Genomic DNA, 13027 nt, shown 5'->3' with positions numbered 1-13027 from the left:
TGTCCCATTTTATTTAAAACAGCTTGGCTATTCAGTTAGCAACTATAATACAGTGCATAACTAAACATTTTAGTTGAACTTGGAAGAAAAAGATGAGAGTTTCCTCTCCTGATGCTCCTTGTTCATTGTGTTTTCTGATTCATATATTGATCTAATTCAATATGGGCAGTATCTAATACTGCTGCTGCACGTTCACTAATTCTGTTTTGATCGATAATCAACTGCTAATGCATCAGGAACTAAAGGCTCCTAAAATAAACATGGAAACAAACTAAAATTTTCATTCCTAGAATGAGGCAGGTCAGTGAAGCGCCCTTTTGAGAGCTCGACTGATTTGCCCAGGTTTGGAAATGAATGTTGCTTCTCAATTCTGCTTTATTTTCAGCTAAGTCCTGATGTACTAGCAGCCTATTCTGCTTTCTTCTTTTCTTCATTTGCTATCTTCAATGCATATCAAGCAGCTGGCATGCCTCTTTTGAATTTATGGAGTCTCAGCTGACTTTGAAGGATACATGAAAGTGCAAGTCAGGATTTGCATGATCTAGAGGAAATATAAGCCACAGTAGCTTGTTTTCCCTGCCTTTCTGAGCTGGTTGTGAGTCATCTAATTAGCATATTTACATCATTGGGTATGGGTTGTTGCAATGCCCAAACTTGGTTGGGATGGTTTGTAAACTCCCCTGGAACAAGCCATAGGTTTTACGGTGGTTTGTAAACCACTCCAGCCAACCAGCCTTGCTGTGTTTGGATGTTATGACAATCTTCAGCCACTGAAGCTAATTATACGAATTAAGCTGCTTGTGACTGGCACACATAAGCAAAGAGAATAAGCCACTGTGGCTTACTTTCCTTCCAGAATGATGTGAACGCATCCAGAAAGAGAGAGAAGAAAAAAGATTCCAGCTTCAAACAGCCCATGCACAATTAATCAAGAGGGTCACTGGAATCTCCTATGACTTGAGCAGAGGAAGAGATTTTTATTATTATAGTACATGTGTTAATCAGCTCACTAGTGTGAGGATGAATCTGTTAACACCCAAAAATTGTTTCGTGAAAGGCCACTGTTAATTACCACTGTACTTTCTGCATTTAACTTTCATCTTGCGTATAGTATAATTCAGGATAATCCTTGATGCATCTGAAGTGTGCTGTAACCATGAAAGCTTACACTTTAATACATTTATTAGTGTTTGAGGTGCCATGAGACCTTTGTTGTTTTTGCACATTTGAACATGCCTTTTAAAGCCAGCCAAAGCAAGGTTTCAAGATGCAGATAATCCCCTTGCTCTTTTGTTGGTTTTAAGACTCTGTGCTTGTCCTCTCTTAACTTCAATTAAGAGTAATGTAGGTAAAAATTGGTGCCATGCCTGTGCAGTCAGGACTGGAGGTAAGTTCTGAAGGTTCTCCACTGTTGGCTCTTTCTCTACTGTTCTAGCAGTCACAATTATACTTGCTTGAATAGGGTGGGTAAAAAAACGGGGGTTCTAGAAGCCAAGTTGCACGAAAAAACAAAACAAAAAACAGTGATTCAAAATGTATCTAGTCATTAGCTAGGCTTTTGTGATTCCTTGTTCACCGGTAAACCTGAACTGCTAGGCCCTTCTAGAACTTCTAGGCCTACTTTTGTTCCCAACCTGCTAGTAAGATTACATAACTCCCTGATGGTGCTTCACCAGCAGTTGCTGCTTTTCGTTGGCTCGTTTTCCTCTCTCCCTCACTTTCAGGTCAACTTCCTTCCCTGTCTCTTTTAAGAAAGAACACATAGCAGGTTCTGTTGGGAAATGTAGTTCCTAAAAACAGCAGCCCCTCTTTTACTTGAATCCAGGAAACACATTTTCTGGGTTTTCTGGATTTCCTTGAATCCAGAAAGCACAGCACACTTTCCCTGAGTCCAGAAAGGGCAAATGGCAGGCTGTGCATTCATGTGTATAAGGAAGCCTCAAAATGAAAAGTAGCTGTGAGCAATGATGGTTTTGCATGGTGGACAGGTGAACTGGGAGGTGACTTTCTTCCCTTACTCCATCAGCCTGAGCTCACCTCACAGGTAATGCAGCAGTGTGCCCCACCCGGCCCTGTGACACTGGGAGTGACACTAGCAGCATGGCCCCAGTTCTCCACCATCACATGGCATCTCTTCACCTGTATGCAGCATGCCAAGGGGCAGCCCTTATTCTCTCATTCTCACAATCACACCCCATCCATTCTTCTCTCCTGTGGGGTTCTGGATTCCTGGAAATCTGTGGGAGGGAAAAGCTGCTTCTCCCCACCACTCCTGGTTGTTCCTCTTGCTGAAATTGCAGCCTATGGAGGCTGTTTTCCATAGCCCACATTTGCATATAATGTGTAGTTTGCCCTCAAGGTGATAGCTAGGTGTGGATTTAAAGCTATAGTTAAATAGCTTGTAGTTCAAAAGCAAGAAGTATAAATTGAGGGTTTGTCATTTCAGTGTCTTTTTTGGAGGGTTAATTATATCACCACATTACAAATATTCTAGGGTTGGGAAGGAGTTTTTTTTAAGTACTCTTTTTCTAGCTGGCAAAACTTTACACTTGGTACTATTGCAGGCTACATGGGCTCTAAACATAGATACCAAGGTGCACATATATATTAAAGTACACTGAAAAGGGCATAGGAGACAGTTGAGCCTTTTTGGGGACAATGTGCTTTTTGGGCAAAGAAAGGAAATACTCCTAGCTTGTTACAGAGCCACTGTTCTGTATGTCTGCACCAAGTTATATTTTGCAGAGAGCAGCTTCACAGGACCTGGGTGTCCAGTTGCATTCCAGAGTTAGAGAGCTGGTGAATTTGCTTGTAAAAACAAGCAAAACTGCCTAGGTGGCAGCTAGCCAAGAGTCTGCTGAAGAACATACGATTTCCCCATTATGTCATGTAGAGTTGCATTGGAGCCCCAAACATGTTAATTTCAGACATGTGCTTTCGGCAGTGATGCTTTTGCTATTAGACCTTAGAAGCCTTAGTTTGTTAATGGAGTTTGGAGTGTGTTTGCATGGCCACAACAGTATGTGTATAATGGCTACCTATATAAGCAATGGGAATTCTTCCAAAGCTTAGGATGTATGTGTTTTCTTGAGGCTCTGAGAGTCTCTTGCAAGTAATAAGCACTAATCACGACCTCTTGGAAGTAATAAGCAGAGGAGAGGGTTGGCTTTTTTTTTTTTTTAAGCAATTCTGGAATCGTTGGTTGCTAAGGAACTCTGTTCCCAAGCTTTTACAGAGTGTGGTTATATTTGCAGTGGTGATTTTGGAAGAATTCTTAGAAGCACTGTTTTAATATGAGAGATTCTTGCATCCTTACCTCAAGTCTCCAAAGGCTGCTTCTGTCTTTTATGATCTGGGCCTGGAAACTGCTGCATTGCAGCTTCTTCCTGAAATGAAGTCAACCACAGAAGCTCCGGGCCAGCTGGAAGGCCTCCGCAGTGTAGCTCCTTCCCGCTCTGATGTTACCCAGTTCATAGAGAGGTGGTCCTGGCATGGGAGTCATGAAAGCTTCCTTATCCAGAGGTGGACTTTTGGACCACCTGTCAGTTACTGTGTAGTCACCGACCAGCAGTGGCTCTCAGGGTTTCAGACTGGAGTCTTTTCTAGCAATATCTGGAGTTATTGGAGAATGAAAATAGATCTTTTTGTATTACTGAGGTACATCCCTTCATAGTTCCAGCACCTAAGACTATCATCAGAAGAGGGGCTTTGTGAGACTTGAGTGATGGGGCAGCTCGGATCGCAGAGCGGATAAGCCTCTCTGGAAATAAGAGACAGCAGATTGGCTGTTTCTCAGTAAGCCTTGCTGCTCCCAGCAAATGATTAAGGACCCTGTGGCTTGCAATGCCTTCTTCTCCCTTAGTCCTCCTGTCTACTCCAGCCGCATAAAACATGGATCTTTGCGGTCCAACCTCAGCTGCCAACTCTGTCAATTCACTAATGAGCACAGATATGCTTATTAGCAGGGTAGAGTTAATTTTGTAGATTTTTTTTCCCTACAGGGTGATACAGTCGATGTGATCTGCAGTAGGGAGGGATCAGTTTGTTTTATGCTTCAACTTTTTCCAGCTTTTCAGGTGCTACATAAGGATAAGGAAAGGGAATAGATTTGTCTGTTAATAAGCTACTTCCTGAGATGTTCTCTCAATGTGAGTCTTGCTGCACATATTTTAAAGCAGGTCGAGACATATTCAGATCTTGTTGATGCTTTTGTTTATATGGATAATTCCCAATAAAAAGAGCAGAGTCATAGTACCCTTGTTGGTTAGTAAGTATATTTGCCCGTGTTAACCTGTCTGTTGCAAAGGTTGCAGAAATGAGGCATCCAGATGGGCTGTTGACGAATGCTGGGAAATTAGTATTATTTTTTATAGCACTACTTTTTTCCTTCCAAGGAACTCAAGGTAACTTACATAATCCTCCTGCTCTCAATCTTATCCTCACAACAACAACCCTGTGAGGCAGGTTGGGCTGAGAATCTGTGATTGGCCCAAAGTCACCCAGCCAAACAGGGACTAGAACCCAGAACTTCTGAGTCCCAGTCCTGTGCTCGTAACCTCTACTCTACTCCTGCACTATGACAAATTGTGAATTAAGTGACCCATGATTTGCCTGCTGTTAGTGTGAATGAGCCCATATTCTGTTGTGTCCAATATCAGCCTTCAAATGCGAGATAATTTACTTACACCATTCTTTGATTTAGAATAGCATGACCCTCTTAATCTGGTACCGTCCAGATGTGTTGGGCAATAACATCCATAAGTTAGATGGTGCCAGGTTGAAATAGCATGTTTGACTTGGTGGGCTGGATGCTTTGTTCATGAACAGAAGATGCTCCTCTTTATGGAAAGAAATTTCCCCTCCTTCGAGGATGGTGGCCTCCTTCACTCAATTGACTTCAGTCAGGCATCTTTCCTGTAAAGGAAAGCTAAAGCATCTGGTCTCTTTATAATTTAGTTTCAGCTCAGTTGTCGGAATGGTGGTCACATGTGCCGTGAATGCGCTGCAGCCTATGGTGAGCTGTTGTGTTGTGCAAATAAGTCCAGTGCAAAAAGCTAAACATTTCCAACTCTTCCCACCCCGCCCCCTGCCCACAAATAGACTATGGAATTAAAAATTAAAAAATGGTTGCTCTCCTCATGGAATGTTGTTGTTAAAAACAAAACTAGCAAGTATAATTTTGGATGTGTGTATGCATACTTTACAAGAAAAAGTAATAGCGTTGTGCTGTAGGTTACCCTAAGGGCTCCATTGTTCAATTTGTCAGATATAATCCTTTCACATACTCACACAGAAGAAAAGTTTCCTCATATTGACTAATGCGGAAGAATGCATTGGCAAAACTTCATATTTTACAAGGAGTTCAGTGTGATTTCAGCTCTCAATACGAAATGGCAAGAGAAAAAGACATGATCAGCAAAAGTCTCAAATCTGGAAAAAAATTCTCAAGTATCTACAGCACAAAAGATGGTTGGGAAGAGATTCTAAATTTGCATATGTGTATATCAATGTGTGTGTGTGTATGAGAGAGAGAGATTATATGACACATTCTTTGAGGAGGAAAATATTTTTGGACAAAGCAAGGGCGGGTTATTTTATATTGTATTTTTTGGATTTTTAATGTTTATATTTATTGTAATTTATATTATAATTACTTTTATTTATTGTTGTAAGCTGCCCCGAGGCTTCGGCGAATGGGGCGGCATAAAAATGTTTTAATAAATAAATAAATAAATAAATTAAGATGCAAAAATGAGTTCAAAGGTCAAATCTGAGGAAGGTGATGAGTAACATTTTTTGTAATTAAGTTTCTCTGACATTCGGAATGCGAAAAAACAGCTGTTCATCAGCATATTCTAAATCTAGTATACCACATCCTAAAATAATCAGTATTTTCAGAGGTCAGAGAACTCCATCTAGCCAAATGCACATCCGTGTGCTCATGTTTAAGAAGTATGTCAAGAAGTGACTGCTTTGGACCAGGCATAGCTCAGGACTCTTTTCCTTTTAACTATAATTCAGGCACCTATATCTTCACTGTATATTGTAGCCTCTGTAATGAGAAGTTTGGGGGCAGGGGGAACGCCAGGGAAAAAGAACTTTCCCACACAACTTCCTCCTTCCCACCAGGATTCCAATATAAACAAGTACAGATATAAATGACTTAATTCCTTGAGCATGGAATGAGTGCAGTTACATTCCAGTGACGAAAACAGAACTCCTGGGGTAGGGGGAAGAAAATGCCATGGCATCTAAGGGATTACAGTATCCTTCGTTTGCTGTGTGCTCTTAAGACGGCTGCTATTTTAGAACTGCAGCCCCAAAGGATTGGTCTCGTGATTAAAGCACGGGAAAGCAGCAGACGATGATCTGGATTCCATGCTCTGTTCTACCACAGGACTAGTTAGGAGCTTGGATGAGTGTTTAGGTTCTCTGAGCATCAAACCAGCAGACACTGGTGAAATGCTAAAACATAAAATAGCACCGACGCTTCCTCAAGTCAGGCAACACGCTCTCAAACTCAGAGGCTTGGAAAATCATTGCGATCATATTATTCCACTTCTGTCTGTGTAACTTGCACAAAGCCAACGTGAATAGGTAGTTCTAGTTCCTCCACCCTCCTTGGTTCACACCCATTTCCAAGAGATTAGGATTTACACAGCAGTTTTGATTGGATTGATCTGAATCCTTCATGGAGGACTGCATGATGTTGCTGTGAATCCGGTGTTGCCTGCATGCTTGCTTCTGGATTATCATACTCCATGCTCTGCATCTGTATTTGTAAACAGATTAAACAACCCTTGCATAATCCAAAGTCTGTTTTAGGGTTATGTGGGGGTTGTTGAAGCCATGCTTGCTTGATTCGCCGAGTAGTGCTTGGGTATGCAACATGAAACCAGCAAGCATCGAGCTTGTTTTGGGTTTGGTAACCCATGCTGAGCTTTGTCATCATGTCTAAACCTCGTCATTATGTTCAGTTTTCTCTAACGTTGATACTGTGAGCAGACTTGGACGTGCTGTAGCTAATCTGGGATAATTAACCCATGATCAGCCATGGTGCCCACAGGTGCCATGTGGCATATCCAGCCTCCCTTCCCTGCTCAGAAATTAGCATGTCATGTAAACCCATCAAGAGTGGCTTAATCAACCCTTGCACAACCCTAAACTAGACCGTGGGATATGTAATAATTGTTTAGCCATGATATATCTCACACTTGCTAGAGTTGTGTATTCAAAATGGCAGGCACACATGGCTCACATACTCTGCAGCCTCACTGTGGGTTAAATAACCGATGGTGAACTGTCATGTTATGATCACGGGGTTAACACAGCCCCCGTGGCTTCTACTTCTCCTAAACGAATAGTGGTGAAGGTACAAATTATTCATGCTGGCCCTTTGCCACTCCTTTCCTGCTTTTATCTAATCCCATGCTCTCTTACTAGAATAATTTTTAGCCTTTTTTGAACATGGAGCCCACCTTTAGACCAAACATGCATTTGATATACCAATTCTTATTTTATTACCATTTTTGCATGGTGGTAGTGCTACTATTGCTGCGCACTTAGATCATGGTGAAGCTCACTAGTAGATCCTGGCCCACCAGCTGAAGACCAGTATTCTAGTTGAATCCAGTAGATCTAGACCAGGGTAGGCAATCTGGTGCCCTCCAGATGTTTGGGACATCAAAGCTGCAGAAGCTTCTAAGTTACATGTCCAATTCCTCAAGATTATAGGTGTTACAGTCCAAAACATTTGAATGGGACCAAGTTGCCATTCCCTGCTCTAAGGAATCTAGTATCCTTTCAAGTTTTGATTCCTTTGAACACCTGGTTTCTAATTCAGAATGTGAACTCAGAGAGTTTGAAATCATCAGGAGAAAGATGCATTCCACTCAATCCCAGTTCAAGACACCTTTAAATATATGTATTTCTGGTTTAGAGGGAAACCATGTTCTGGGAAACATGTATATTTCCTTAAGAACTGCAAGGAAATCAATTAAAAATCCAATAGGTATAAACGGGCTTTAGAACTGGATTTATTCAAGCATTTTACTGTACAAATGGTACAGCAGAGTTAAACAATGCTAAATATATTTTAGAGACTAAAAAGTAATATCTACTCTTAAACCTCTTCTGTACCTTCTTACTCTCTTGCAGACTTACATTGGTAGTGTGGTGATATCACTAAATCCATACAGATTGCTACCTATTTATTCACCAGAGAAAGTGGAAGAATACAGGAACAGAAACTTCTATGAACTTCGACCTCACATGTAAGTAAGCAGCTGAACTTTCAGGTTCTTAGTCTTTTTTAAGCAATGCAATAGATGGGAACAGCTGTTTCCTGTAAATCACAGAGTGTGTTTGATCTGTCGTGCCTTTGATTAGCTCTTCTTGGTGCACAGAGTTTACTTGCCTTTTTTCAAAGAAAGAAAACTGATGCTGTTATTCAACGATGATCATGAATTTGTCTTTACAAATTTACTTGCTAGTTATTTTTCAAGCTGAGAGGAGATGATACATGGCAGTTTGGTAATCACTCAAGGCTGGAATCTTGAGGATAAGGGAAAGTGAGAGAGCCCCATTCTATGAAAATGAACTCTACTTTGTTCATGGAAAAAAACCCTTGAGATTTAAGTCCACATTTATAAGCTGTAGCATTTGGAGGCACACTGATACAGAGCTGTTTCACAGAACCCAACATCTTCCAACCTGGTTTCTTTCTTTGAGTTAATATGTGCAGGGATCTGTGTGGAACTTGATCCTATGAAGCTTCTCCATTTGTTTAGCCTCCTAGAAAGCATACGTTTGTTGAATATGTGTGGTGCAAGTGTTCTGTATGTATCTTGATACTTGTTTATTTCAGGTAACTGAAGCATGGTGGAATATTGGCTGTGTGAATCAGCTCTTCATCCTGTGATCCTAAATGAAATAAGCTACCATATTTCAGTTTCATTGGTATATTGGGATGGCATTTACTATTTTCCAATATTTACTAACAACTAAAAGAAGGGGCCGTGGCTCAGTAGTGGAGCACCTGCTTTGAATGCAAAAGTTGCCAGGTCTCATTCTTGGCACCTGCAAGTAGGGCTAGAAAAATACTTCTTTGTTGAAGTGATTCTTTCTTTAGGAAAGAATGTGGGTTCACTGCCCTTTAAGACTCCTTTTCTGTCCCTCTTCTTATCACACCTTTTAGTTGCTGCTTTGATTTATAATAACTTCTCCCCACACCTCCCTTCTTGCCCTTTATCAAGCCATCTCTGCAAAATCCTTTTGAATTCTTTGAAAACTCCAACATTGCACTGAAAATAAATTGTGCAGATTGCAGTAGGTCTCAAGCTCCTGTTATTTCCAAGAGATCTTTAAGGGTAACCTTGCATATCTATTCACATCTGGAATTTCAAATATGCAAAATCTTCTAGTTTTAAAAGTACCTTGATTAGATGAACAGCCATCATTTGGAAAGGTGATTTTAAAAAATACAAAGTATTAAAATTAAATACAGCGAAATAGGAAGGAAGAATATGCTTAAACTGAATTCTGAAGGGCATGTTCATAGGATCAGTTTAGTGACATGGTAGTATTTCTGGTGCAGTCCTATGCATTTTTGGACAGATAAGTCCTATAGCCCCCAGCTTTCTCCAGTCAGCTATGCAGCCCAGGAAATGCTGGGAATTTGGTTCATCATAAGGCACAATCCTATGCAGATTTAATCTACTTTATGGAGCACTAAGATACTATGCTACAGAACTTGGACAAAAGAAGATTTTTCTCACAGTGTAAACATCCTTCTTTATAAACCCTCTAAAGACCTAGACTATAAAATAAAGAACATCATTATCTAGAACACATCCCACACCATTTCTGTTATTTTTTGCCTGAGGAGTTCTTACTAATAGAAGAATCCTTTTTACATTCTGAGGATGGTACATAGTTTTGTCATGATATCAGATTGCTTAATTGAATTATGGTCCTTTTGCAAAACTGTAATTTTGAAATTAAATTTCTCTAACAAAAGCCAAAATGCCTTTTTGGAGCTAAATTTGATGAGAAATGCTGAACAAGCTATTATAAACAAACAAATATTTTTGGAGCTGAGAGGCTTATTCAGGAAGATTTACTGCTGTGCTATGCATTAGTTTCCTGCTTGTCTAAGAGCGGAATTAACTTTTGACTAATAGGTAAAGTTAAGCAACCAAGTGTTGATTTCAGTGGAAAACTCAATCATCTACTTAAACTGTCCAATTGTAATCTGTGTGATTTAGCTTTAGCTGGATTGTACTTCTCCCATATTAAAACTATCTTTATAAGTGGAATACTTTATATCAATTAATTTTAGTATGATACTGCTTCATATAGTGCAATTTCTACTCACACTAAAATGCCTATAATAATACAATATAGCCCTATCTTGGCTTTCTGTATCTATATACAGCAAATGTGAGGAAAGGGACCACTCTGCCATTTCCTCACCTGTTCCCATTGCCCTGCATTTGTGGGGGATGACTCTATGAAAACAGGAACCTCCCCTTTCTGTGAGCCAGGATACTGAAAAATCCAGGTTCTGGCTCATCTGGACAGTCTCCCTTGATGCAGAAGGCCCTCTTCATCACACCATCACTCTTCGCTCAAGTATCAAGTGATGGAAATGTGGGAGGCAGGTGGATGGGGCGCTCCTTTTCCTCGTGTGTTTGCTCTGCTTAGGTGCAGTGCTCCGGAACAGAGCTTATCCAATTGATAGCTAAATACAGCGCCACCAAGCCAGCTATAAAACAGAGTAGTGCCATAGTTCATGACGGGTCAGGGAAAGTGTGTAAGTATGTTTTCAAGAGGCAATTGAAGATTGCCATGGTTTTTGCTTGTTCTCCTACACCTGATGGACTTTTCATGAGCAGAGCATCAAGACCATGCTTTGCGTCGCGTCTCCCCTCTCCTCCCCTCCCAGCTGGAACAGGTGTGGAGGCATGTTGTGGCTCTGGTCTTACAACCAATAATCAATTTCCAAGCATCAGCCAACCTTTAATCAATAATCAACCTTCCAAGCATCAGCTGGGGAGGGTGAGTGTTAAACTGCTCCAGATTCGCTTTGAGGACATCTTGTTTACTAGAGCCTGGGTCTTTCTGGTCATGCTTGGAGATTAGAGAAGCCAGCTAATTATATCAATGGAGAATAAATTTGTCCTGGTCAGACATCAGGAAAGAGAGAGATGTGGAATGGGACAGTTCCTTGTTTCTTTTAATCCCTCCTCTCTGCCTCTTGTGTATATATTGATCTCTACTTCTACTGTCTTGAATACAGGCATCATACATAGATATTATAGGATATCACTGGCTTTATAGGAAGAACGTGCACACCTGAGAAAGCAGAAGTAAGGGTCTGGCTTGCTTTGCACTACTAACTTGGTACAAAATAATTGTTCCCTTTTCTTTTCTTCCTAGGTGTTTTATTCCACAATAGTTGCATGCATTAGGCCTATTTACTATTTAAGGTTGTGTGCATAAACATAATGAGTTTACCTTTTGCTTTGATGGTGGGGACTGCCTTCCTTGCCTAGAGGGGGGCTTGTGTGACCCTTCTCCTCTTACAGGGTTGTGCTTATGAATTTGTTAACAGTTGCACTCGTAATGAAGAAAGGCTCAAGCAGAAATTGATATTTCTAAAATGCTTGACAACTTAAAAAAGATTAGAACCATAGTATTAAATACTGTCTTTGAGAAATATTTTGCACACTAACACCAATATTTATTTATTTATGCGTTTTTGTGGCTGATACAGCTTCTGCATCAGAACTTCAGTCTTGAGTAAATTATCTTTGTAAAGTAGCTGATTGTAGTTTTCTGTGGAAGCTCCTCCCATCTCTAAATAGCATTGAAGAGTAACACATCAAAGTGCCCAACAATAGTCAATGTCTCTATAGAGTGAAAAAAAATTGGCTAAATGGTTTAAATTTGTAAGCCGTCCTGAGATGCCAAGGCATGTGGTAACGGCATATAAGAGTTCCAAATAAATAAATAATAAATTTGGCCAAATGGAGCTTGACTTTTTATAGAATATTCTGAACATATTTTTGAATATTTAATCTGGTTTCTGAATTTATATCCCACCTGTCCATCAAGAGGCCTATGGTGGTACACATGATTCTCTCCCTCCATCCCCAGAAAGACCCTTTGAGTTTCTAGCATTCACATATGTGTGGTGGAATTGGACTCTCTGAAATAATCCAGTACATGAGGGCTTCTGCTAGCCCTCTCTTTAGGAAGATGTGTTTTTGTAGATGAATGTGGAATTCCGTGAGCCTTACATCCTCCCTGAGGCCATGTAGCTCTATGTGGATTTTTATTGTCTGGTGATGCAAATACTTTCTCTTGTCCCTTTCCTCTGAGGAACTAGTTTCCCATGAGCCCCAGAGTCTTTCTGTCTTTTAGAAAGTGAACAGAAACCTGTATGGGAAAGACTTTCTGAACATCTGGCTGATGATTGATTGGCTATGATGCTTTTTTGCTGTAGTTTTGACTTTGGGCATGTGTAAACTTGTCTTCGTTTGAGAAAAGAAGGGTGATTCATAAATATGGATGTGGTATTGGTACAAAATCAGTATGTGTGTTTTAGTCAGGAGGAGCTGCTTCAGACTGCCTCTGATTGGGAAGAGTCCTGAAAAAAATCAGAATTTGAGGCTGTAGGGCAAGTGTGTTGAAGTGACCAAACGTAAATTTTTGAGAAATGTTGGTCCTTGCTTTAAACACCACGTTGATTATTGTCTGGAAAAATGTGTGAAGGAATGTGTGTTGTCCCTGAACTTTGGAGGGATTAAGAGAAGGACAAATTAGAGGCTGTTCTGCGATCTATGCATGCCGCAAGAATTCAAGTGCAAGGTGTCTTTTTCTAAACAAAGTAATTGGCCCATTAGTCTTTATGTTTCTCTTTTGAAAAATAAAACATAGAATGAACTGTTAGATTACATTTTTGCTCAAAGTCCCTATCAAAAGATGACTTCTAAACTTCTTTTTAGTACTCATTTTAATGTAA

At 40.3% G+C, this 13027-nt stretch overlaps 1 protein-coding gene across 3 annotated transcripts in view; it reads left to right on the top strand.

Annotated features, from left to right (window-relative positions):
* The window catches only part of MYO1B (myosin IB), a 137500-nt gene that overhangs the window by 26356 nt on the left and 98117 nt on the right, over window positions 1–13027 (top strand). For all 3 annotated transcript variants that reach the window (XM_044427088.1, XM_044427090.1, XM_044427089.1), the window contains exon 3: window positions 8158–8273. In XM_044427088.1, coding sequence (XP_044283023.1) covers window positions 8158–8273 — 116 coding nt within the window. The remainder of the gene's footprint in view (window positions 1–8157; window positions 8274–13027) is intronic.

The sequence above is a fragment of the Varanus komodoensis genome, unplaced genomic scaffold (assembly GCF_004798865.1).
Source record: "Varanus komodoensis strain SLA01 unplaced genomic scaffold, ASM479886v1 scaffold18_1, whole genome shotgun sequence".
In the NCBI taxonomy this organism is placed as follows: Eukaryota; Metazoa; Chordata; class Lepidosauria; order Squamata; family Varanidae; genus Varanus; species Varanus komodoensis.
This window is presented reverse-complemented; position numbering and strand designations above follow the sequence as displayed.